Here is a 22,522-nt window from a genome sequence, read left to right as displayed (position 1 = left end):
ATATGGATACTGTTCTCTTTCTCTTTTCCTTCAGTTGGTTTGCTTTGCCATTCTGGTGGCCTGTAACGATAGTATAAAAACGTGGGTCCATTTGGGTTAGGCCAGTTAGCTCCATTTTTTTCCTTCCCATCTTCTGCCCATAAGATGAGGCTTTTGTGTTATCGTGAAATGCATAATTTTCAGACCATCGACCTCCAGCTGCATAGACAGCATGGGAGAGCTGTAAGGCACGAATTGGTGCCTGGGTCCACACGCGTGAGTGACGTCGCCGCCCCATGCATGCGCGCGCCCTTGGTTTCTCCGTCATTCCCATCTCACCCCAACACCAGCCGGCTGCTCGCATTGCTGTCACCACCATGGATTCGGGGCAGGTGACTGATGATGATGCCAATTATGGGAGCTCTATCGTTCCCATTGCAACGGTGCGCTCTTTACCTTCACCCCCAGATTGCGCGTAGTAGATCACCTAGTTAACGACAGGGACTGCAGAACACGCTGGGCGAGTTCGTCCGCCCTTTCGTTTCGAAGAAGGCCCAGAAGACGTACCTGGGCATAATTCTCTACTTAGTAACCTCCATCTTGATGGTCCTCGTTTCCCAAGTCGCGTATGGCGTTTTCTATTATCGATACATCCCGCAGGTTGGCCTGGAGCGCGTGGTACATTTGCAGTTCGGGTAAGCCAAGCCGTTCACATGCTTGAGAGTTGTTTTTCCTCCCACCCACCAGCTAATGCGATTCTATTCAATGCGTAGTGACGGATATCCTTGGGGGACGACGACCTTGGGTCCTGGATTGGTTTCAAGCCAAGCCTACGACGTCAGCATAGAACTTGAATTGCCGCGCACGCCCTCAAACCTTGTGACGGGTAACTTCATGCTCGACCTGACTCTCTTCTCCCCCTCTGCAGCCGACTCCCGGCTTGAAAACAATGCCTCCGTATATCCTCTTCTACGGTCCCGGCGCCCTGCAATCCTTACATTTAGCTCGCCCTTGGTCGATACGGCTACCAAACTCACATTTATGCCACTGTATGTGTTAGGCTGGCAACGAGAAGCAGAGCGACTGCAGGTAAACATGATGGAAAGCGTCCAGTTTGCTCGCGGATGGCGCAATATACCAGACACTTTGCGCCTCGAGGTTCACAGCTCGGAGAAGATGCAGTTCTACAGCGCGAAGGTCGCGTTCAAAGCGCGGCTGTCTGGGTTACGGTACGTCTGACTTCCAAATGGTTCATGGTTTTCGGTCCTCCATGGGACTGATAAGTGCACAGATGGATTATGTATAACTGGAAGATTACCTCGTTCGTTGTCTTCAGCTTCATACTTTGGAACACTTGCGTGACCTCAATCGCCATTTCGTGGTTGCTCTTCGCGTCGGTATATAACCGTGATCGAGCGAAGCCTAAGCAGGAAGTCAAGACAGAAGACCACGATGAGCCATTGATCAAAAAGGAAGAATCCCCGGAGCCAGGCTCGCCCTTCGACTCGGCCCCGGTGTCGTCCAACACCCAAGCCGACAGCAAGCGTAAGAAAGAAGAATACCAAGCGGATGATGAAAGCGACGACGACTTGGCGCAAATACCCGCTGCAGGTCCTTCTGGGGATTCTGGTACAGGAACTGGTCTGGAGAGCGCAGAAGCTCCAGGTCTCCAGCGACGAAAAAGCCGGCAGTTTGAAGAGGAAGATCATTAGCGAGCAAAAGACGGGCCCCCGCTCAGGCCTATGAGATTCACGAGGGGGTGTAGTTGAGATACCCTATTAGCCAACATTATATTTCAGGTACTCCTGGTACTCTCTTCGATCTTACGACGCTATAGACCATATGCTGCATTACGCCTTTCTATATGGCTGTCGGGGTGGATCCGGGAACGGAATTTATAGCGGGGAAATCGACGTCCGCCACTTTCTGCCGCATTTATTCCCCCTCCTCCAACTCTCTTCACATCTGCGCGATCCCCGTCAACAATGCATATTCTGGTAGGTATTCGATGTCCCGTCAAGTCAATGCTCGCTTTATTTTCAAGTATATGCCCTGTTTCTATCCGGGTAAAATCTAATCGCAACGGCTTAGATCTCGAATGACGACGGCCCTCCGTCGAACGAGTCGTCGCCCTATATCCATTCCCTTATCCATTCGTTGCAGTCAGCAGGACATGTCGTTTCGGTAGTTTTGCCTCATCAGCAACGGTCGTGGATCGGTAAAGCCCACTTTATCGGCGCCGCCCTCGAACTGTCCTACTTCCGGCCAGGAACCCCGCACCAGGACGATGGGACGGTGCATCCTTTCCCACGGGGTCACAACAACGAGGATGATTCGGAGGGCGATGAGTGGGTTCTCGTTAACTCAACCCCTGCCAGCTGCGTCCAAATCGGTCTATATCACCTGTTCAAAGAGCGAGGCCCCATTGACCTGGTGGTGTCTGGTCCGAACTATGGTAGAAACACTACGGCGCTGTTTGCGCTGTCTAGTGGGACGATCGGGGCGGCTATGGAGGGGGCTCTCTGTGGAAAACGTTCAATCGCGTTGTCATACGCCTTCAAGTCGCGAAATCACGACCCCGTCATCATTGCCGAGGCATCTCGCCATTCCGTCCGGCTGATCGAGTATCTCGCCAAAAACTGGGGCGAAGGCGTGGATCTTTATAATGTGAATGTCCCATTGGAGGCTGGAGTAAGCAAGAATAAGGTACTCTATACAAATATGCTGGATAACCGGTGGACCTCCGGGAGTTGCTTTAAGGCTGTGGATGCTTCCGTATCCGATCTGGACCCTGCAGCAAGGGAGAAGGCGCTGCGAGACCAAGACCCAAAAGTGCAGGGAAACTTGACCGCGGATTTATCGGCTGCGGACGTATCTTCCAACAAGACTCGCCTGCAGCACAAACACTTCCTATGGGCCCCTAATTTCTCCGATGTATATAACAGCGTGGAGAAGAGTGGACCAGGCAATGATGGCTGGACTGTCAAGGAAGGAATGTCAAGGTTAGTTTTAGCCTGGCAACACACTTCGCCAAAAGTCGCTAACTTGAACAGTGTTACGCCCATGAAGGCCAACTTCATGCACACCCCCGATATCCAAGGGGAGATTACGCTGTGAGTGGAAATTCCGGTGATAGACTTCAGGCGAGATGCGCGCTAGACCATAGATTGCTTGGGTATACTAGCTAGCTAGTTTTTTCCGCCTCATTCCCCTCGTTTTATGCTTTCTTTTCCGTCTCGCTCTGGTCTATGGGTTTTCGGGAACGTCGGATTCTGATAGATAAAACCATGTAGATCGGACAATGACGAACCATCTCTATATTCTATTGTGGACAGCGATGATCCATATGTCCAGGAACTAATGGAGCAAGCGCTGCAACGTCGACTTGGTGGTCATGTTAAGACAGTGTCTTCACTGTCAGACCTACCTTCGTCCTCTGCACCTGTCTTCCAATATCGCGAATACGAACGGCTCGAATTCGAACACGCTATGCTGAACTCGTCTTCATCTCTCATCAACGCGTATATCATTCGCAAGGCCTTGATTCGCAAACACTACTTGTCCAACACCGTCTCGACATGGGTCACGAAGCATCCTGGCAGCATCCTCGGCAAGCACTTCAAATTCGCCTTTGATTTCGAACTCGACTATGCCGAGTTCCTGGATGATGCGCTACTAGAGGCATACGAGTTGCGGGAGAGCCTGGAGAGGAATGAGGAAAGACCAGAGTCCGAAAAAGAATGGTGGATCTTGAAACCGGGCATGAGCGATCGAGGCCAAGGGATTCGTCTTTTCAACAGTGAAGATCAACTGCGGGAGATCTTTGAGGAGTGGGAAGTAGATGAGTCAGACGACGAGAGCGGATCAGAGAAGCCCGAAGAAGAGGATGAAGATGGGCAGGGCGTGGTGACCTCGCAGCTACGCCATTTCATTGCTCAACCCTACATTGACCCTCCTCTCCTTCTTCCGTCTTCATCGAACAGGAAATTCCACATTCGCACGTATGTTCTGGCTGTGGGGTCCCTGAAAGTCTACGTTTTCAAGGAGATGTTAGCTCTATTCGCGGCTAAGCCATACTGCCCGCCGTGGGAGGAAGAAGATGAGGTGAAGGATCTCGCGCGACACTTGACAAACACCTGCTTCCAGGAAGGAGGGAGCACTAACGAGGGCAGTGTCCGGCGGTTCTGGCAGCTGGACCCTCATGTTCCAGGGCTAAGCCCTGATTGGAAGGAAAAGATATTTGACCAGATTTGTGGCATTACTGGTGAAATATTTGAGGCTGCCTCTCGGGGGATGATGATACATTTCCAGACCCTTCCTAACGCCTTCGAGCTGTTTGGTGTTGATTTCCTGGTGGACAAGGAAGGAACTGCATGGCTACTGGAAATGAATGCTTATCCCGACTTCGGGCAAACAGGAGAAGAGCTCAAAGACCTCGTCGTTGGCCGTCTCTTCGAGGAAACCGTTGATGTGGCTGTCAAACCGTTCTTTGGACTGGCGGATTCTGCGGTTAACGGGACCGATTCACTGAAACTGGTTGCTGATCTAGACCTGGGGAGAAAGTCGTGATTTCATGGGCTGTTTTCTTATAGTCAAAAAGTTATAGAGTTTAGATATGCGTGTATGTTAGGATGCGTTCTTAACAGGTATAATTTATCGGTTAATAGCAGCAAACGTTTATTCGCTTGTCTGTGAATCATTATCGGGGCAGTCCCTAAAGATCGGCAAGACCAACCTCCATCACCTGGTCCCTCGTCTCCGAGCCCTGAGTTCATGCTGATAATGCACCCGAACTGGGGGTGGGGGGTTGGAGCGTCAAGCTTTAACCAAAATGCCGCCCAGAAACCCTAGGGTGGAAAGAAATCATGGCTCACCTGGTACACTGGCTCATTACAGGATCAACACCATATAGGTTAAGGTCTATTTGCTAAGATGAAGACAATGCTGCTATGGTATTGGTATTAATGTGCTAGGACGATTTACTTCCAGTTACAGGCACCATCAAGGAAACCTCTTAGAGAGGAAAAAGAAAAGGAAAAAGCAAAACAGTGCCATACATTATATTTATCACAATTTTAGTCTCAGAACACTCGTCTCGGACCTTCGAGAACTACGCCCTGGAGCGATCTTCTGCGTTGTGTTCTCAGTTCTCTTTCCGTTTCCAACAGGTGGTTCTGAACTGTCCTGGCTATCCTAGAATCCGACTTCACCGTACCGTCGTTCAAGAGATCTGTTAATGCGACCTTTACCCCGTAGTCCTTATTTATTTGCTTGCCATGTTGAATGAGCGAATTTTCATGGTTATCCTGCAGAACAGGAGAGGACAAGGATCGTCGGATAGAGCAAGTCGAACTCCGTGTCGGAAATTCGTTAAGGAAGGCCGTTGTCTGGTTCCTACGCATTTGAGGGACGTTGAATTTGTCCATAGGACTCTATATCCATCTCTCCGTTAGGCATGGGAGTCGATGATAGGCTAGACCACTTACTGGAAACAGATAGCCAAGCTGGCTAACGTTTGCGTATCATATCAGAACTTTAGGTTGCTGTATAGGGGTGATATCCTGTTTCTGTCTGGCTGAATGATGGTTTGCTCGTCTTGTATTTCTTAATAGTAAGAGGTGAAACGATGTTCAAGGCCGAGCTTGGGATATGCTGAAATACAAAGGTAAAGGGAATCCAAGACACTAGAGACTTCTATCATTGTTGCATAAAATGCTACCACAGCGTCATATGTCATCAGAAAAGCTTCAAATCCTGGCTCACTATCTATCATAGGTACTTCAGGTCCCAATCGCCTTTTGCGGAAATATATAGCATTACGTCATGAACGGTCAATGTCCACTGGCTGAATTAAGGATACTCCATAACTTTAAACCCGAGTTTAGTTGGATATTAACAGTATACGAGGCGTGGCTGGTTTATGTACGTCATCGTTGCATATTCATTCCGCCCCTTTCTGCCCTTCTTATGGGACGGACGAGTTGGCTCTCATAGATTGCTAGGGCATGGCCAGTTAGTAAGTAGATGGTATGTTACACAACGCCGATGTATTAGCGACGCTATAGTTCACGAACGGCTACAATAAATGTGCGTACGCTGATGAGGGATGTAATTCCTATAGATTATAGAGAGCTGTGATTCTTCGACATATACGTATATACCCATTTTTGAGAAAGGAGAACACAGAACATAGCAAACTTTGCCACTCCCAGCATGGAATGGATTGAGTCACAAACTAACGAAACAGGACAGCTTTTCCAGTAATATAAACAGAAATATTCACTTTGTAGATGGATTAGGCATTCCCGAAGTATGGGGCCATTTGCGGAAGAGATCAGCCAAATGATCAATCGGGGCTGTCAGCAACCCAACAGCAGTCTCGTATGGGGGCTTATCAGGAGCACTAGGATGGGATCGAGATGGAACAAACATCTTGGTGCGCCCAAACGATGTGGATAAGTCCTCGCTCTCATCTGCGGACAAAGTAGCTTCTAACTTGACGAGATCATTACTCTCCTCTTCTTGGATATGCCGGGACAGATCCTTCATTAATGCCTTGATGGTTGGCAAAAACTGTTCATCGGATGGGCTCAGTTGCTGGAAAGTCTTAAGTTGTTCTTTCACCTGTGGTACATTGGTAGAAGGCTATCGAGGCTAGTTTGCCTGAGAAAACTTACGCTCTGATGCTCTTCGCGATCTTTATCGGCCATCGCCTTGCCGTCGTCAAGACTTTTCTCGAAAGCAGGGTACACCACTAATTCTTCGCCAATGGAGTGACGAGCCAGCTCCCAGGTGAACTGATTCTGGTAGCGGGTCTGTGTATCGGCATCGTTCGACTCGACAATCTGTGTATAATATGACTCGAGTTCACGATGGTCTTGCTTGATGGCGTCACTAATTCTGGAAGCCATGGCAATCGGTCCTTGCGTGAAAAAGCGACGAGAAACAGTAAAGACGGATGGTTTGGTCTGTCGATGAACTTGAGTCAAAATCCCCCGAATTTGGTTTGTGACCGGGGACATCTTATTCCAATTACGGGGCGTGTAGATGGGATTATCTCCTGGACCAGGATGGGATATTCTTACGATGCCCTTTTATGCCTCTCTCGTATACTCCGTAGACGTCACCCGATTAGAGAAGAGATGCTCAGGCCAATCACTGGCTCTATATTTAAAAGTGCCATCGATGCTATACAATCTTGCAAAGCATCATGATGGCGTTGGGTGGCAATGTCTTTCGGGATCTGGCCATCTAAACAAGGTTTACCAGTATGAAAGCATCCTGCGAAATGGCACGTGTCTAAGGAGAGTAGGAAAGTACCCAAATCCCGTTCATATACCCTTAGGAATCATGATAAATGGTCATTGTCCTTGTCCACAAACTTGGACGGCCACAAAAATACACAGGCAGAGACGAACATGAAGCTTGGTATGAGAAGTAGAGGAAAAGGCCGGAAATTTGTAACGGACTTACACGTACTGGCAACTTGGGTAGACAGTGCCATAGTCCCCGATAATGGCAGCATCAGATCATCCGAACCTCTGTTTTGCCAGCGTTTTCAACCATCCAATGGTCTCATCCTCTTTCTGCCGGTATTGCTGCAGTCTTTCTTCCCGCTCAGCGGCCCGAGCACGAAGGATTTCTTCTCTCCTGATTTCTCGCTCATTCTTTTTCCGTTGTTCGCTCTCCCGGGCCTTCTTGATCGCGTCCAGATCATTCTCTCCAGATCCCATCAGCTCGTCATCAGGAGCTGCATCCGTGGGCGAGCCCCCGCGACGGGACTCCGCAAACGAGCGATTAGCTGCAGCGGTCTCTCGGCGTTTCTCCATGCGTCGTTCATGTGTCCCAGGTTCTGCACGAGGAGCAACCTCATCTTCCATATGTCGTAGTTCAGAGCGATGAGCGCGGACCTCTTCCCTATGGTATTTGCGGGCATCCTGCCGTGCAGCAATTGCATCCTCCATGGCCAGTTCTTCGGGAGTCCACGTTAGTAAACAGCCAGAAGCTCCAATTCACTGAGTATATATGCAGCGTACCTTTGCGGAGCTCTAGATCTTGCAGCGATGGAATAGCAGGGCCAGATAGTTGGCCCATGCGTTCGGCATGCGGTAGGCCGGGTCCATACTCATCGTCGTCATCGTCGTCTTCCGGCCCAGCGGAGGGATCGTTCACCCCTGGGCGATCCCGTTCATGGTCTGATGATGATCGACGTCGATCTGTGATGGATGCCGGTACTCTGGATTCTTGGGCACTGCGACGAGCTTTGTCAAGCGTATTTGGGTCGTACCATCCTTCCGCGAGTTCTCCACGGTTCCTGTTATGTCAGTCATGGTACATACGTTTACAGCGCCGGCGAGAGCACGGAGGACGGTGAAAAGAAAGAAGTCTCCTACCATTTCCGAATAAAGCTCTTCCATCGTCCCTTGATTTCCTCTTCATTTATCTCCTCCATTATGATCCCCTTCTGGATATCCAAGTACATGGCAAACATGGGCGCGAACACCGTGAGATCCCGCTTGGAAAGCTCCCGCGCCTGGAAGGGAAGTACGATTGGCCTCGTCGAAGATGATGGAGACTTCTCGCGTCGGTCATGGTGGCGGTGGGAACGGTGGTGGTGACGATCGTGGTCGCGGTCACGATGGCGGTGATGCCGATGACGTCCGTGCCTGTCGGCTCTGTCGTCTGGGGAACGCGAGCGCGAGCGCGAATGGGTTTTGCGATGAGAACGTGACGAGGTGTGATGTCTGTGGGAATGATGATCGTTAGGCGACATGGTTGCTGTTTGGTGGTGAGAAGCTAGCTAGTGTGAAGCTACCGTGAGGCCGAAGAAGGTTTGAGTGGTTGCCAAGCTTTTGATCCGCTGCCTGTTTGGGATATACTGCGTACAACCTACAGTTCATAAAATCATCTACAAGATGCTCCATACATATCTTCCGATATGGGAATCACAGCCTACATTCTTTCCCCAGAATACTTCCCAATGCATGCTTCCACGATAAATACATGTGAATGAAACGAAAGCCGGGACCAACATATGAAAAACAATTTCTACACGAAAGGGTGAACGATGTATGCTAAAGAACCTTTCAGCTGGCGGGGGCACTTTGCTGCTCGCTGGTCGAGTTTTCAGCAGGAGTGGAGCTGGTGGTTGAGGGAGAGGCGGTCTTCGACCGGTTGGCAGCAGCCATCTGCCAGGCAGGGATCGAGGCAGACCGGTTGAGCTGCGAGATAGGGTTTGTGCTGGGGGTGGCTGCAGCGGGCGTGGAGGACGGAGTGGCATCGGTGACTGAGGGCTGCTGCGAGGCCTTCTCAGTAGTCGGGGTTGCAGCAACACCGTTGGTGGCGGGAGAAGCGGCGGGCGACGATTCCTCCGCGGGCTTCGATGCGGTGGGCAGGGTGGTCCCGCCGACAGTGCGCCCGAGAGCAGGAGCACTGGATGCACTACCGCCTCCGAGTCTGTTGCCCAATAACGTTTTCAAACTCTTGAGTTCGTTGCCCAGATCTTTCAATCGGTTCTCATTCCCTTCCCGAGCACCCTCGAGGGCCTTGGGGATGGCATCCTTCAAGGACTTGACCTCATCACTAATCCGGCGGGTCTCGTCATCTCTCCGGCGCGATGCGGTCTTCAAGTCCGCTACTAGGGTCTCTACCTCCCGTAGAGCGGTGTCCAGTCGTTCTGTGCGCGCCTCTTCCGCCGACTTCAGCGCTGCGGTGTCTGTGGAGAGCTGCTCAATGAGCGTGAAAGCACGCGAGAACTGTTCGTCGATGTTCTGCTTATCCTGCTCCAGTTGGGGAGGAGTAGGAGGTGCGATGAGGGGAGAAATGTAGCGCTTGATTGTTATATATTAGCATATGATCGAATATGGATCGAGGACGACAAACCTTGGTGACGAAGTACAATCCGTACCCCACACCCCCCATCACCGTCGCCATGATGAACCAATCACGCCAGTCCCGCTTAGGAGGTCTTACGGGTACATATCCTGTCAGTTAAGTGTTTAGTTTCCGGCGGCGTACACTACTTACTCCGGTGGTGGTGGCTGCCATTGACCGTATGGGGGATATCCGTATCCCTGAGCAGGGGACGGGGGAGGTCGGTAGACAGCTTGCTGTGCAGGGGCTTGATATCCTGATGAGGAGGAACCTGCGGCCGCAGCGGCAGCGACCGCAGGGTCTTCGCCCACGCGGGACAGTGCAAGCTCAATCTCTTCTTTCGTCAGATTCTTGGATTGAAGGAAAGCAACCCGCTTCTCGATCGGCGACGAAGCGACCGACGGGTCCTGAAGGACTGTTGTCTGTCAGATGAAGATAGACATCAGGATGATGTAGGAAACGTACAGGTAACCTAGTATCACAAGCGGCGGTCAGCTCCGACTCCGCACATGGAGGAGTACCCCAGAGGAGAAAACACTTACAGCAGAGGAGACAAGCTCCTCGCGAGCCATGATGACGAACTGTGCGATCGCTCTAGTCCGGGCGAATCCGAAAAGAAATCAATGGGGAAAGGGTCCAAGTAGAAGAAGAAGAGTTGGGTACAGGGGAGAGAGAAGAGGAGGGAGCGAGAGGTCCATCGGCACCGAGCGCTGGACCTCGGAAGTTCCGTTTGGGGGGGGTGTGGACTAGTCCCGTTTGGGATGGATTTCCCCAGAGTCTCGTGATAGCCCGCTTATGTCATGCCGGACCCTCGGCGCATGAATTATTCCGCTAAGTCTCTCTCACCGCCTGCTGCTTCCGGTGGAGGCGGGACGGTTCTTGTTTACATTGGGATCGACCGCTCTGTTGTGATCAAACTCCCATTTCCGCTATTTCCTCCAGTGTTCGGTGTGCTGGAGATCGCATGTGTTCTCGCGATCCTGCAACACATCTATTGCTTAATCCTCTGCCGGTTCTCGCGTTAGCAAGCAGCGACATAGCCGCAGTCGCGGCTCCCTCGCCATCATGTCGCAGGACACTGGGTTGTTCAGTGTCAGACGGCCCCGTGAGGTACGAGATGCCCTATGCTTGCAATCTTAATATTTCCAATCGCATTTAATTCTTGAGAGGAACGGTAACTGTCGAATGGAGTTGACAAGACACTAACGCAGTCTATGGTGCAGACTCTGGGGAGCGTCCAAAATTATTCTGCTCTCCCGCAACCCTCTTCGGCCCTGAAACGCACCAGTTCCATTGGCTTTCAAAACCCTCCCTTCACGTCGCAGCACACGCGCTCAATGTCCTTGATGAACTCGGCCAGTCGTCCCCAGCAACCGAACTTCCAGCGTTCTTCGTCAGGCGGGGCCTTTGGCGCCGATGCCGGTTTCTCGACCGTGCGGCGTTCCGTGTCGAGTAACCTCTTCCACGGTGCCAGTGCCGGCCGTCCCAGCTTTGCCCCCGGCTCCCTATCCGCCAATCCAGCAACCCAGAACCTGCAGCGACGCAGCAGTGTCTTCTCTAGACCTTCCGTGGGAGGCGCGATGGGGCATCAGTCTTTCTTCACCCAGGTCCCTTCCGTCGCTGGCGTTCCCCGCGATCCCAGGCCCCTCAGGGACAGGGCTTATCAAGCGCGAATTGGGCAGGAACTTCTCGAGTATCTCACCCACAATAACTTCGAACTCGAGATGAAGCATTCCCTAGGCCAGAATACCTTGAGGTCACCGACGCAGAAAGATTTCAACTATATCTTTCAGTGGCTTTACCATCGCATCGACCCCGGGTACCGATTCCAGAAAAGCATGGATGCGGAGGTTCCCCCAATCTTGAAACAGTTGCGCTATCCTTATGAGAAGGGGATTACGAAGTCTCAAATCGCCGCTGTTGGAGGCCAAAACTGGGCTACATTTCTCGGCATGCTGCATTGGCTGATGCAACTAGCCCAAATGATGGACAGATTCATCATGGGCGAGTACGATGAGGCATGCGCAGAAGCCGGTGTGGATGTTACGGGAGACAGGATCATATTCAGATTCCTCACTGGGGCCTATCATGACTGGCTACAGGGAGGGGAAGATGAGGATGACGAGATGGCGGAGAAGAGACTAGTTCCGCACATTGAACTCATGGCTCAGGAATTTGAAAAGGGCAATGAGAAGTATGTGCAAGAAATGGAAGTTCTGGAAGCAGAAAACCGGTCACTGCGCGATCAGATCGAAGAGCTTGAGAAGAACGCCCCCGACATGGCCAAATTAGACAAGCACTTTCGGATTCTGGAGGATGATAAGCGGAAGTTCGAAGATTACAACCAGAATGTTCAAGGAAAGATCGAGAAATACGAAAACCGCATCAAATTCCTGGACGACGAACTCAAAAAGACAGAAACCGACCTGCAAGCAGCTGATGAAGAGCGCTCGAACCTTCAAGCGAGCGTCGACAGACAGGGTCTTACCATCCAAGACATTGACCGCATGAACACAGAGCGCGAGCGGCTTCAGAAGAGTCTCGATGACACAGTTGCACGACTCGAGGAAACGCACGCGCGAGTCATGGCAAAGGAGGCCGAGGCAAGCAAGAAGTTGGAAGACCTCGAGGAGATTGTGAAAGCATACAACACCTTGGGTTACCAGAACAGTCTGATTCCCGAATCTGCAGTCAACGCCAAAGGCCAAGAGTACGAGCTCAGTCTCAATGTCAATGAAACTAACTTTTCTGCATCGCAAATCGGCGGTGCAGCAAGCCGGATATCTCCAGAAGGCGATCGACTTCTAGCGGAGCCTTTCACGGGCTATCATCCGGCCCATCTGCTGAATCTCGACCTGCGCGGCTCAGTCCGGAGTAATCTTCAGGCTCTTCGGAAGGAAATTAACGAACGAAGGAAGCTTGCCATCGACGCTGACCTGGACCGGCGCAACCTTTTGGATAACATCAAGGAGGCTATGGACGAGAAGCGGAGCGAGGTAGAGGCGTTGGAGCACCGGCGGCGCGCTGCCGAAGAGGAGTTTGAACGAATGAAAGAGATTACTACCACCCAGAAACTCGCTTCAGATGCGCAAATTGAGAAAATGGAGAAGGAACTGGCCAAGATGCGCGATACGTTGAGCGAGAGCGTTCAATTGATGGAACAGCGCGAAATGAACACGAATATTGAGTACGAGCAACTGACTCTCCGGGCTAACGCTCTGCGCGAGGAGCTCCACACGAATGTGGAGAGTATGCTGAATGACGTGATTCGGTTCAAAGTCCATGTCCAAAAAGGTCTAGAAGATTACGAGAGTTTCGTCGTTGACGAAGTTGAACAGGAGCTTGGCGGTGACGCCGAGCCTATGGATGAGGATGCACCCATCGAAGGCTGATCGAAATTCGTTTCATGATTTATGAATGTCAGGGAGTTATGGTTCATATTCTGTTTCTGTCCCACGCATCCGCTCCCAAAGGTGGCAGGGTATTGGTGTTGATGTGATCTCCCATCATCGTTGTGGCGCTATTGGATTCTGTCCTTGGAATTGGTTCTTCTCGTTTGTCGGTGCAATATCCCCTTGGGTTTGATTGAGGCTCCGTTTTTGATACCATTATCTGGCCTGTCTTCAGTCTGTTGATGATTTCGACTTGAATTGCGTCCTGCAGTGTATATACATACAGTACCCAAAGCCATTCTTTCACCTTCACCCGGTCCAAAGAACTCATTTCGATCCGGATGCTTTCTTCCTATGCTATGAACAGTTTCCTTTGCATGGTTGCGTCATGTTCGGGTCTGGACTCACTCCAAATAAGCTCATTGCAGTTCCAGTGTGCGACGCAGTGTTTCAGATGTGTTGCCTGCAAAAGCCACCATGCAGGGGATATCTGGATCCATTCCACGCCACACACAGTCTCAGCTGCGAATTGATAGCGGCCGACCTGTGGTGCCTGAGGTGACCTTCTACATAGGGTTGTTGATCGTCCCCGTTTATCTCGGGTTCCAAGGGTCTTGTCGGCCGGGCCACAACGCCACAGAATACCACACAATCCACGCAGAGGGGCTGTCGATCGACAGGAGGACGGGAGACTTTTTCTGGGCATTTACTGAAAAGCAAGGTCCTGCCTCCGCCAGGCGAAATTACCCTCTCTCCGTGTCCACCAATCTTTTCGCCGGAACGGTTGATTTAATTCTTCTGCTGTGTAAGGCAGTCGGTGATCGTCGCTACCGATACCCACTCACAACAGCGACCCCCATCGGCTTATCACTGAAATGCGTGCAAAACTTCCCGATCCACCATCCGGCCGACCCGTTTTGAACGGGCATTGGGCTCTGGTCACGAATTGAATGCGCCGCCACTTTCATCTGCCTCCGTCGCTGCAGCACGCCCTGCAATCTCTATGGCGTACTGCGTACACAGGCCCGAACGCGCTAACCTCCTTTCTTCACGCCTCATGATCTAGAGTCCTCTGTATGATGCCGTGGTTGTCTTGTCCAAATTCCTATATATCCCCCATTGGGGGAATTTGGCGTCGATCAACTCTGGAGCCTTGGACACCTGCTGTTCCCTTATCCACACCCAGTGAAGGCATGTGGCATCAAAGCTTCCGTTTGAGGCTATATGTTTGAAGATCCAGATTGCCCACCTGAGGGTCCCCTCAGTGTCCAAGAATTTTTCTTTCAGCCCTCCGGTTGAGGGGACCCAATATATACAACAGGGTAGCTAATCTACTGACGCTTTCCTTCTCTTCTAGCTAGTGCTGTGCACAACCATTCTCTTGATATCAGTTTACATTCATTTGACAATAAAATCATTTCCACTCATTAAATTTCAATTCCAATCATCATGAAGGTCTTTGCTGTCTTTGGAGCCGTTGCTGCTCTCGGCATTGCCCCTGCTGTCGCCCAGGGTGTGAACGACCGGGTCACTATGATCCCCGCGGTAAGTCGTTATGGCTGTAGCGAAGCCTGAATTCCTCTAACATATTCCTACAGCCTGCTCCTCCCGCCGGCACTGAGCCTCCTAGCTTCCCTCCCGGCCCTCCTTTCGCTTCCTGGCCTACCGGTGCTCCCGTTCCCACGGGCACTGCGCCCTCCGGACCCGTCCCGACTGGAACTGGCATCCCCTTTCCTCCGGGTTTCGAGCGCTCTCACGCTCGTCAGTTCCGCCCCATTGATGCTTAAGTGAACATGTCCAGGCCACGATGCTCGCTTGTGACGCGCGGCGGATATGCTTAGGTGTGCTTGATTCCTAAGGATCGCTCGGATATGCATGGATTGCTGCAGGGTCAGTCATTCGTTTAAGGTGACCGTGTCACCATGTATGATAGCAGCTCAATAATTCAGTCTTGAGGACGTTAGCTTATACCCGCCAACATGTACTGCAAACAAGGCATCTAGACGTGGGATATCCTGCGAGCCGTATCAACTTTGACCTGGTAGGTAAATCCCTTTATAAAGCATGCGTAGAAACGTTTACTTGATGTTATTTATACCAAGACCTCGTAGAACCAGTCATCCCACTGGGCTTGGCGTACGCAGTCCGTTTGTACGCAGTATGCGATAGGATATCTATGCTGTGAATATCATCGGCTTCTTATGATATTTCAAGTCGAATACTAAAAAAGCTCTTTGCCTATATCCACTCCAAATCCTGACAAATTACTGCGACATCTGCATATGTAGTGGACGAACACTTCCTAAATAGGAATAGAAATCGGGCGTACGTTCAGAGAAAGAGGCGCCCAGGACTTGACTGAACCAACTTTTTTAAAGACAGAGCATAACTATCGTAGCCAGAGTCACGCCCTGGATACCAAGTGTGCCGGATGTCGCGATTCTCCGGCGCAAGAGTAGGCATATCATGTAGAAAAATCTCCTCGAGGTGATTGGTCGATGTGGATGAGTCAGCAGAACCGGGGATGTTTTTTTCGCCGCAGACTCGGCGCATTCAACATCGCACAGGAAGCATCACTATCGCCGTCGCCCTCCACGATTTGAACATTCTTAAGGATCCATTGGTTTCCTTTCGCCGACTCCAGGATCATGAACTGGCAAATGAATGATTAGACATGCGCCACAGAAGCCTCCGTCGCCGGTTATATCGAGATCCATTTACCGTCCACCCGGAAGCCTCGCCCTTTAGGTCCTCCATCGTGTCATGAAAAAGTGCCTGTGCCCAGCTCATCCGCTGTGTCTGGTCCGCAGGTCCTCCTTGCGCCCTTCACCCATCCCGGCTCGTCTATATACTTCTCGGCATAGAGGGATCCTAGACAGGAGGCCCTACCTGGAATGGCGACAATGGGGTCGCTCATTCTCCGCCAGCTATAAACCCTCGCCCATCAGCCACCAGTTACTGCGGGACTATGTCCGGCTGGAGATGAGGAGATGCCCTGTAGCTGGGCCACAACAGAGGAACCCTGAGGCATGGATTGCGCTTCTAGAACACTATATCCCACCAACACACCGTGCCTCCGAGAGCACTGCCGCAGCAGACTCGGAATCGCTGGACGTTCAAGACAGCATAGCAAAAGCTCTGGAGTTGCACAATATATTGCTCCACGCAAGGTCGTCTGGGAATTTTGACCTTCTAGCTCACGTCGGCTTCAAGCTTAACAATTGGCCTGCGGTATATGCCCTTTTAAATCGGTTGCTCGATGCTTCCGACGCTCTTCGGGAAGTTTCGCTGCTCACAAACAGCCCTACCAGTGTTAACTGGAAATTTGGGCCGGACGTTTCGCTTGACCAGCTTACAGACCAGTGCTTGCCTTCGGCTCCCATCAACGAGCAGGACCGAGGACTACCGCCCATCTTTGGTCTTACAAACCTAGACGCCTTAACTGAGCGTCCATTTGCAGATGAGCATTCAAAACGCTTGATGGCGGAGGTATGGCAGAGTCTAGGCTCTATTGTCCTCGATGCCGCCGATGCCTCGCCGAACGACTCGAAGCTAGCAATGTCCTATGTATGTCGGATTCTCGCTCGCCTCCATCATTCGGGCACCTTATCAGACAGGATCTATAAGTACCATGCCCCGAGTGATCACCAAACATCTTTCCGACCCCCTGGGCTTCATCTTCTCTCCACCCCTATCATGAGCGTCTTATCAGATGCGGCTTGGCTGGTGCACGAGGAGGAAGTCGCGGCTCAAGCCGCTGCTGCCGGCGAAGATTCTCCCTATCTGCCTTTCAAAATGGGCATTCGGGAGCTCGGCCCTGAGATCTGGCTGGAACTTATCCTCTGGTGCTGCGTGGAGCACGGCCACATCACAGAGGGAGTGTGGCTTGTCGAGCGGATGAGGATGAGAGAGGGCGACTTGTCCTGGCAATTTAAAAGCTGGAAGCCTCTTCTCCAGCATCCGGAGTCAGTATGGAAAACAAAGGTCGATGTCGAAGATTCATGGCGTCATCCGGATCATGTCGACCGATCTCTCCTAAGAAAACGTGGCAGCGTCACCCCCTTCAATGGTTTGGGTAAACGCACAATCAGCGTGGAGGTTGCTGCATCGTTGCTGGATAATCTTCCCAACCTTGTCTATTTGGGATTAGGCTGGCGCGGCGTATCACCCACAGCTCTCCTGCGTTATGTCTCTTCCTTGAAGTTCGCAATAACCCCAGCAGCCTCCGACGAAAGACCTCTCCCCACCATCAAGGAATATAATTGGCTTGCTGTGAGGGTAATCGAATCCGGTGGGTTCGACCCGGAGGCCGATCCACGAGCTTTCGAAGAATTCCTTCGAGTCACCCCGCACGTTGTGCCTCCCTGGGACCATGACCTGCATGTCGTGGACGAAGAGGAGTTGGAACTCCTGCCTTTGTCACAGGTGTATGATGAAACCGCCGCCCTAACAGGGCTGATCGAGTACGTCGTCCGGTTTTATGCGTCCCGGCGACTCTGCGGCGACGCTATCAATGCGTTTGCTTGGCTCCAATCCGTGGTCGATGCGAGCAAAATGAAACGCATTGGCGACTTCTTCTCCTCACGAGTGGACTTCGATCAACCGGAGCGCCTTCCCCCGTTTGATGTGGACAACCTTGCGTCCCTCAAGCCGTTCGAGTCGCCAATGCCTCAGCTATCGCCCATCACCTTGGCGGAATTACTCGACATGGTCACAGTCTCACGAGCGTTTGCGTTCGGGGAGTGGCTGTTCTTCTCCGACGACATCGACGGACCCGCCATTCCTCCCAGCGCCTACGGAGACCAAGCCCTCGCCCCTTCCATCATCCGATTCGCAGCTGCCACCAAGAACAACGCCCTTGGTGACGCCGTCGCTCGATCTCTCTCCCAGCCGCTGTCGACGAATACCCTCCGAGCGTTGCTGAGCTTCCGGATAGCAGTAGGCCAGTGGGATCTCGCCGTTCTCATGCTGGAGTATCTCCGCGACTACCGGTTAAAATCCTGGGGACATAGTAACGTCACCGCCCTGGCGGGCGAGATCATCCGGATCGAACACGCCCTCCAGCACCCATCGAGTGCGGACGACCCCGAAGCCCTCGCAACCAACCTCGCCCGCGCGAAGGAGCTCCTCCGGCGCATTTTCACCGGCGAATTCAACGACCTCCAACACCGCTCCGAATCCCGCTTCCAAGAAATGGCCCTCTACAGTCTGCGCCGGGTATTCAAATCCACCCCCGGCGCCCTCGCCGATGTCGCCCACGCCGCCCCCCTCCCATACAAACCCACCGCCCGCAGTGCGGTCCCCTACATCCCCATCACCGCGTTCCACTCCCTCCTCGCGGCGGTGGTAGATACCCAGGGCAGCGCGGCCGGCAAGCGGTTCTGGGAACGGTGGTGTCTCGATGTGAAGTCGCCGGCTCTGCGGCGTCTCCAAGAGGGCGGCATCCCCCGGCTCTACCTCCACAAGGAGCGCAACCCGGCCAAGGGCGACCCTCACTTCGACGCGTCCTATTTCAAACAGATCCAGAGGAAGGCGACCCTTCCCAACCCGAACACTGTTCGCATCATTGCTCAGGCTGCCGTGGCGGAATACAATGCGTTCGAGGCCCAGCGTGAGACGGCCGCCGGACAGGAGGCGCAGCCGAACCCGGCGGAGGAGGTTTTAGATTTCTGCATCCACAAGTTCGAAGGGTTCCGGCTGCGTCAGGCGGAGACGAACCGCGAAGTCGGGGGCCTTCTCTACCGGAAGAGAAAGGAAGCGAAGAAGCGAATGAAAGCGCAGCAGCAGGCCGGGCCGGGTCAGAGCTCAGCGGCATAGACGACTACCAAAGTGTATATACATATACCCTGTAGATTTATCTAATCTTCCATGTAACATAGCATCACCAGACATGAACGTTGTATTTGGATATTCGGTTTGTAAACAGATTGCGTGTGGCAGATTGAGATCGCCTTCCTGGGTCTATTCCATAACACCTTTTGAATAAACACCCCTCTCTATGACAAATCATGACACGTTCCCAAGTACCAATAACACTGGAACCAGACAAAAAGATATACAGAGAAGTGAAGTGCGTCGTTCGCTTCTGGCCTCACGGTTGCTCCCATTGGTCTTCGTCCGTAGACGACGGGAAGAAAGACCGGATGAACTCCCCGCTAATGGGGTCGTACGGGAAGTAGGCATCAACTTCCGGTGCGATATCAAGATCGGACGGGGAAGGGTTGCTGTATGTGGCGGGCAATCCTGAGTAGAAGGGCTGCGACTGGCCGTATTGCATGCCGGCGTCCTGGGGCTGCTGGGTCGCGGCGACAACCGGGAGGCTGAGAGGGTCGGCCGGGTTGAGGAGGACGGTGGCCGGGGTGACGCTCGTGTGGCGCGGGGTTGGGTCGACGTTCTCTGCGCCGACGGGCTCGCGGGGCTTCGCAGACCCCGAATCCGCCGCGGGCGGCATGTCCGTCATGTCGTAGTTCATGCCGACGGCGATGCGGCGGAGGTTGCTGTCGCATAGCTCCCAGGCGCGTCGCGACGCCAGACTGCACTGCGACATGGCGAAGAGCCACCGGATGGCCTTCTTGGACGCCTCCAGGATGTTGTTCTCTTCCTCTGGCGCGTGCACGCTCCCGAACGATAGCTCCAGGAGGAGCACCGTCGCCGTTTGCATGAAATGGTGGAGGATGCACCACCAAGGACAGATGCTGTAGAGGCGCAGGGCATCCGGCACGTCCGGGACCAGGTCCAGCAGGCGGCGGGCTGACTCCAACGTGCTCACGGCCATGTCGTGGCTGAAGGTTGACGGCTGGTTCGGACTCTGCTGCTGCGCATCACGGCGGCACAGGCACGGGCGTCCCAGGGTGATCCGAGCGCTGTAGTAGTTGAAGGCCAGGAAGAGCTTCGAACGGAGCAAGTCGGACCCTTGGTCTTCTGTTCGGGCAAAGTTGAGATGATCGGGTAGGTTCGTATACCAGAGATCAAGCCGAGCCCTCAACTCCCCCATGCGATTCTCAATGTGTGCCCACGGGGTCATCATGCAGTCCAGGGAATACACCCTGTTCACGATCTCCTGGGCGATGACGGAAAGGTCCATGTAGTAGAGGAAGACCAACGCTGAACTGGGGGGGACGGTCTTCAACCATGACGTATCCCGTGTTTTGTCCGTGTATCTGGCATCTCGACCACCCGGGGGGTTGAGAGATACCTGTCGGACGTAGTTGCACGCCAGCGCCGAGTCCACACATTCCTGGCGTAATTCCTGGTTGTCAAGGAGCTTTGCAGCCGCTGGCTCGCGGAGTTTGTCTTCATCGAACGGGAGGGGTAGCGGCGTGGTACAGATCCCGTCTGAAATACAGGATGCTCGGCCAGTCATAACACCGAGCATATGTTCAAAGGCATACAGGCACCACCACACCCTGTAGCGCGCCTCTTTGGACATCCCGGTGGTGCTCTCGCTGGTATTCTTCATGTTGAGCCCCAGAGCTATGGCCGAGCGAACCGCCAGAGCCGTGATGCGCCAAGATCTAGAGGTGCGGTCAGAACGGCAAGGACGTCTATTGCTTGTTTGCGAGATACTCACCTGTTGATCTGATCGGAAGCAAGGAGATAGAACGCAATCAACCCTTCCACCTGCACTTGCTGAAGATCCGGGTGGCTGAACAGCACATCGCCGTTCATACTAAGGATCCGTGCGCGAGTCAAGTACACCAGATGGTCATTGTCCTCCCCACGCCATGGGGCCTGCCTGAGGTGGGCATGCTTGGCGGAGATAGCGAAGATCATATTCAGAATAGCTAGCCATTTATCGCCAGGCCGCGCAAGGCTATCAAAAAAAGTCTTGTATTGCGCGCGATAGAGCGTGCGGCTGATAATGGGGAAGAACGGATGAATAGTCTCCAGATAGTCCTCAAAAAGCTTATCCGCAACCTGGCGCGGAGGCATTTGGTAGGCATGGACCGGCCCGGGGACGGAAATATCAATGTCATCCAGGTGATAATTCAGAGAATGGAGCGCAAAATCGCCCTCGGGCTCGGCCTCATAAGTCCCTGACAGCTTCCTCGACCGCTGTTCTGCCTCCCGTCGCAATCTCTGCAGCCATGTCACCTCGGAATTCTTCCCCATGTAGCCGGTGGCTCTCGAGCTTGCGCTTCTATTAACATCCTCGTCGACCCTGTCAATGGCGTCCAAGGATCCGATGGACGAAGGATAGCTCGCATCATCCACATCTGCGTCTTCGTCCTGAGGCGTGACCGAGTTCGGTTGAGAGTTGTTGGAAGAACTCTCCCCGTTGACTCCAAACTACCCAAAGGTCAGCCCAGGAATAAACAGAGTATGAGGGTATATCCCTACCTTCTCGAGCGTCTGCTTGATCCGCTCCGAAGTCCGACCGTCAACGAAGGCACCGATCTCTTTCAATAGCGTTTCGTATTCGTTCGTCTTCGCGGAAAGAGCTTTCAACTCCCTGTCAGGCAACCTTGTCAGTCACAGCGATCACGCCAAACGTCAAAGCAAAGCAATCAGAGCACAACAATGGCCATACCCCTTTGTCCGATCTCTCCATGAAATGGGATATTTACAGTCGATCCTTAGCTCCTTGCATTGTCGGCAAATGGGGGTGTCGCCACTGCACTTGGTCTTCCGCGCTCGGCAGGATTCGCATGCCAAGGGCACGCGGCGACTATACCGAGGGGCGACACCGGACCGCTGGCGAGGAATAGCTACCTTCGCATTGGACAGAAGCTGTTTCTTCCCTTGGTGACCAGTACCTGGGGCGACGTTGTTGGGCTTTTGCGGGATATGCGCGGCTGACCCTGGCATGGCGGGCGGGTTGGCGGTGGACAGAGTCTGCGGACCATCGTTGGAATGGATCTGAGATGGAATCCTGGACTTTGCTTTGGAATCACCGGTCTGCGGGAACGGCGCATCCATGGTGCTTCTATCTGGCTGGATAAATGGGGGATGGGACTGTTGCCACCGAGGTATGTAATGGTGATCGCTCGGAGAAAAGATATTTCGAGGGCAAAGAAATCTAATTTTTGAACGGCTTTATTGGATCGGACAGAGCGATATGGTCGATTTGCAGGTTCAATTCACTATAGGCCAGAATGTTTGGTCCACAAGACGGACATCCTGCGGATGGCAAACCACAAGGGCGCGCAATTCGTCAATTCGTCGAGATGGGATGAGGATAGATCGCTGCAATCGGACAGAAGAACAGAAGTATTAAAATTTCGTCTGACGATTCTTCGTGGCGAAAAGACAAAAGACGGACGAGAGGATATCCACGG

General features: G+C 52.8%; 9 protein-coding genes across 9 annotated transcripts; 5 read left to right on the top strand and 4 right to left on the bottom strand.

Moving 5' to 3' along the window:
* The first annotated feature begins 315 nt into the window (after positions 1–315).
* Positions 316–1,828, top strand: BDV59DRAFT_81903 (seipin). The gene is made up of 4 exons (XM_073697133.1): positions 316–422; positions 490–674; positions 753–1,208; positions 1,271–1,828. The coding sequence occupies exons 1-4, from the start codon at positions 357–359 to the stop codon at positions 1,689–1,691; spliced, it is 1,128 nt and encodes a 375-aa protein (XP_073551681.1). The 5' UTR covers positions 316–356; the 3' UTR covers positions 1,692–1,828.
* Positions 1,829–4,560, top strand: BDV59DRAFT_81904 (putative acid phosphatase). Its single transcript, XM_073697134.1, has 4 exons — positions 1,829–1,976; positions 2,071–2,981; positions 3,033–3,092; positions 3,273–4,560. The coding sequence occupies exons 1-4, from the start codon at positions 1,965–1,967 to the stop codon at positions 4,546–4,548; spliced, it is 2,259 nt and encodes a 752-aa protein (XP_073551680.1). The 5' UTR covers positions 1,829–1,964; the 3' UTR covers positions 4,549–4,560.
* A 1,648-nt stretch (positions 4,561–6,208) lies between these two features.
* BDV59DRAFT_209412 (uncharacterized protein) lies at positions 6,209–6,890 on the bottom strand (the record flags this gene model as incomplete). Its single annotated transcript, XM_073695388.1, has 2 exons — positions 6,209–6,603; positions 6,657–6,890. 2 exons carry the CDS (start codon positions 6,888–6,890, stop codon positions 6,259–6,261), a joined length of 579 nt encoding a protein of 192 aa, XP_073551679.1. The 3' UTR covers positions 6,209–6,258.
* Positions 6,891–7,000: 110 nt separating this feature from the next.
* Positions 7,001–8,785, bottom strand: BDV59DRAFT_169372 (uncharacterized protein). The gene is made up of 3 exons (XM_073688230.1): positions 8,373–8,785; positions 8,016–8,293; positions 7,001–7,951 (listed from the first exon to the last, which is right to left on the bottom strand). Exons 1-3 carry the CDS (start codon positions 8,750–8,752, stop codon positions 7,509–7,511), a joined length of 1,101 nt encoding a protein of 366 aa, XP_073551678.1. The 5' UTR covers positions 8,753–8,785; the 3' UTR covers positions 7,001–7,508.
* A 134-nt stretch (positions 8,786–8,919) lies between these two features.
* On the bottom strand, positions 8,920–10,634 carry pex14 (putative peroxisomal membrane anchor protein (Pex14)). The gene is made up of 5 exons (XM_073697132.1): positions 10,395–10,634; positions 10,318–10,324; positions 10,006–10,267; positions 9,862–9,946; positions 8,920–9,809 (listed from the first exon to the last, which is right to left on the bottom strand). Exons 1-5 carry the CDS (start codon positions 10,422–10,424, stop codon positions 9,066–9,068), a joined length of 1,128 nt encoding a protein of 375 aa, XP_073551677.1. The 5' UTR covers positions 10,425–10,634; the 3' UTR covers positions 8,920–9,065.
* A 130-nt stretch (positions 10,635–10,764) lies between these two features.
* Positions 10,765–13,308, top strand: BDV59DRAFT_81834 (kinetochore-associated Ndc80 complex subunit NDC80). The gene is made up of 2 exons (XM_073697131.1): positions 10,765–10,962; positions 11,076–13,308. Exons 1-2 carry the CDS (start codon positions 10,918–10,920, stop codon positions 13,242–13,244), a joined length of 2,214 nt encoding a protein of 737 aa, XP_073551676.1. The 5' UTR covers positions 10,765–10,917; the 3' UTR covers positions 13,245–13,308.
* Positions 13,309–14,693: 1,385 nt separating this feature from the next.
* BDV59DRAFT_198366 (uncharacterized protein) lies at positions 14,694–15,031 on the top strand (the record flags this gene model as incomplete). Its single annotated transcript, XM_073693147.1, has 2 exons — positions 14,694–14,789; positions 14,843–15,031. The coding sequence occupies 2 exons, from the start codon at positions 14,694–14,696 to the stop codon at positions 15,029–15,031; spliced, it is 285 nt and encodes a 94-aa protein (XP_073551675.1).
* Positions 15,032–15,815: 784 nt separating this feature from the next.
* Positions 15,816–19,198, top strand: BDV59DRAFT_81820 (uncharacterized protein). The gene has a single exon (XM_073697130.1). It carries the CDS (start codon positions 16,008–16,010, stop codon positions 19,059–19,061), a length of 3,054 nt encoding a protein of 1,017 aa, XP_073551674.1. The 5' UTR covers positions 15,816–16,007; the 3' UTR covers positions 19,062–19,198.
* BDV59DRAFT_81819 (C6 transcription factor) lies at positions 19,199–22,245 on the bottom strand. The gene is made up of 4 exons (XM_073697129.1): positions 21,775–22,245; positions 21,585–21,696; positions 20,815–21,533; positions 19,199–20,758 (listed from the first exon to the last, which is right to left on the bottom strand). The coding sequence occupies exons 1-4, from the start codon at positions 22,161–22,163 to the stop codon at positions 19,336–19,338; spliced, it is 2,643 nt and encodes an 880-aa protein (XP_073551673.1). The 5' UTR covers positions 22,164–22,245; the 3' UTR covers positions 19,199–19,335.
* Between the last annotated feature and the right edge of the window lie 277 nt (positions 22,246–22,522).

The sequence above is a fragment of the Aspergillus ambiguus genome, assembly GCF_047715705.1.
Source record: "Aspergillus ambiguus strain CBS 117.58 unplaced genomic scaffold BDV59scaffold_3, whole genome shotgun sequence".
In the NCBI taxonomy this organism is placed as follows: Eukaryota; Fungi; Ascomycota; class Eurotiomycetes; order Eurotiales; family Aspergillaceae; genus Aspergillus; species Aspergillus ambiguus.
This window is presented reverse-complemented; position numbering and strand designations above follow the sequence as displayed.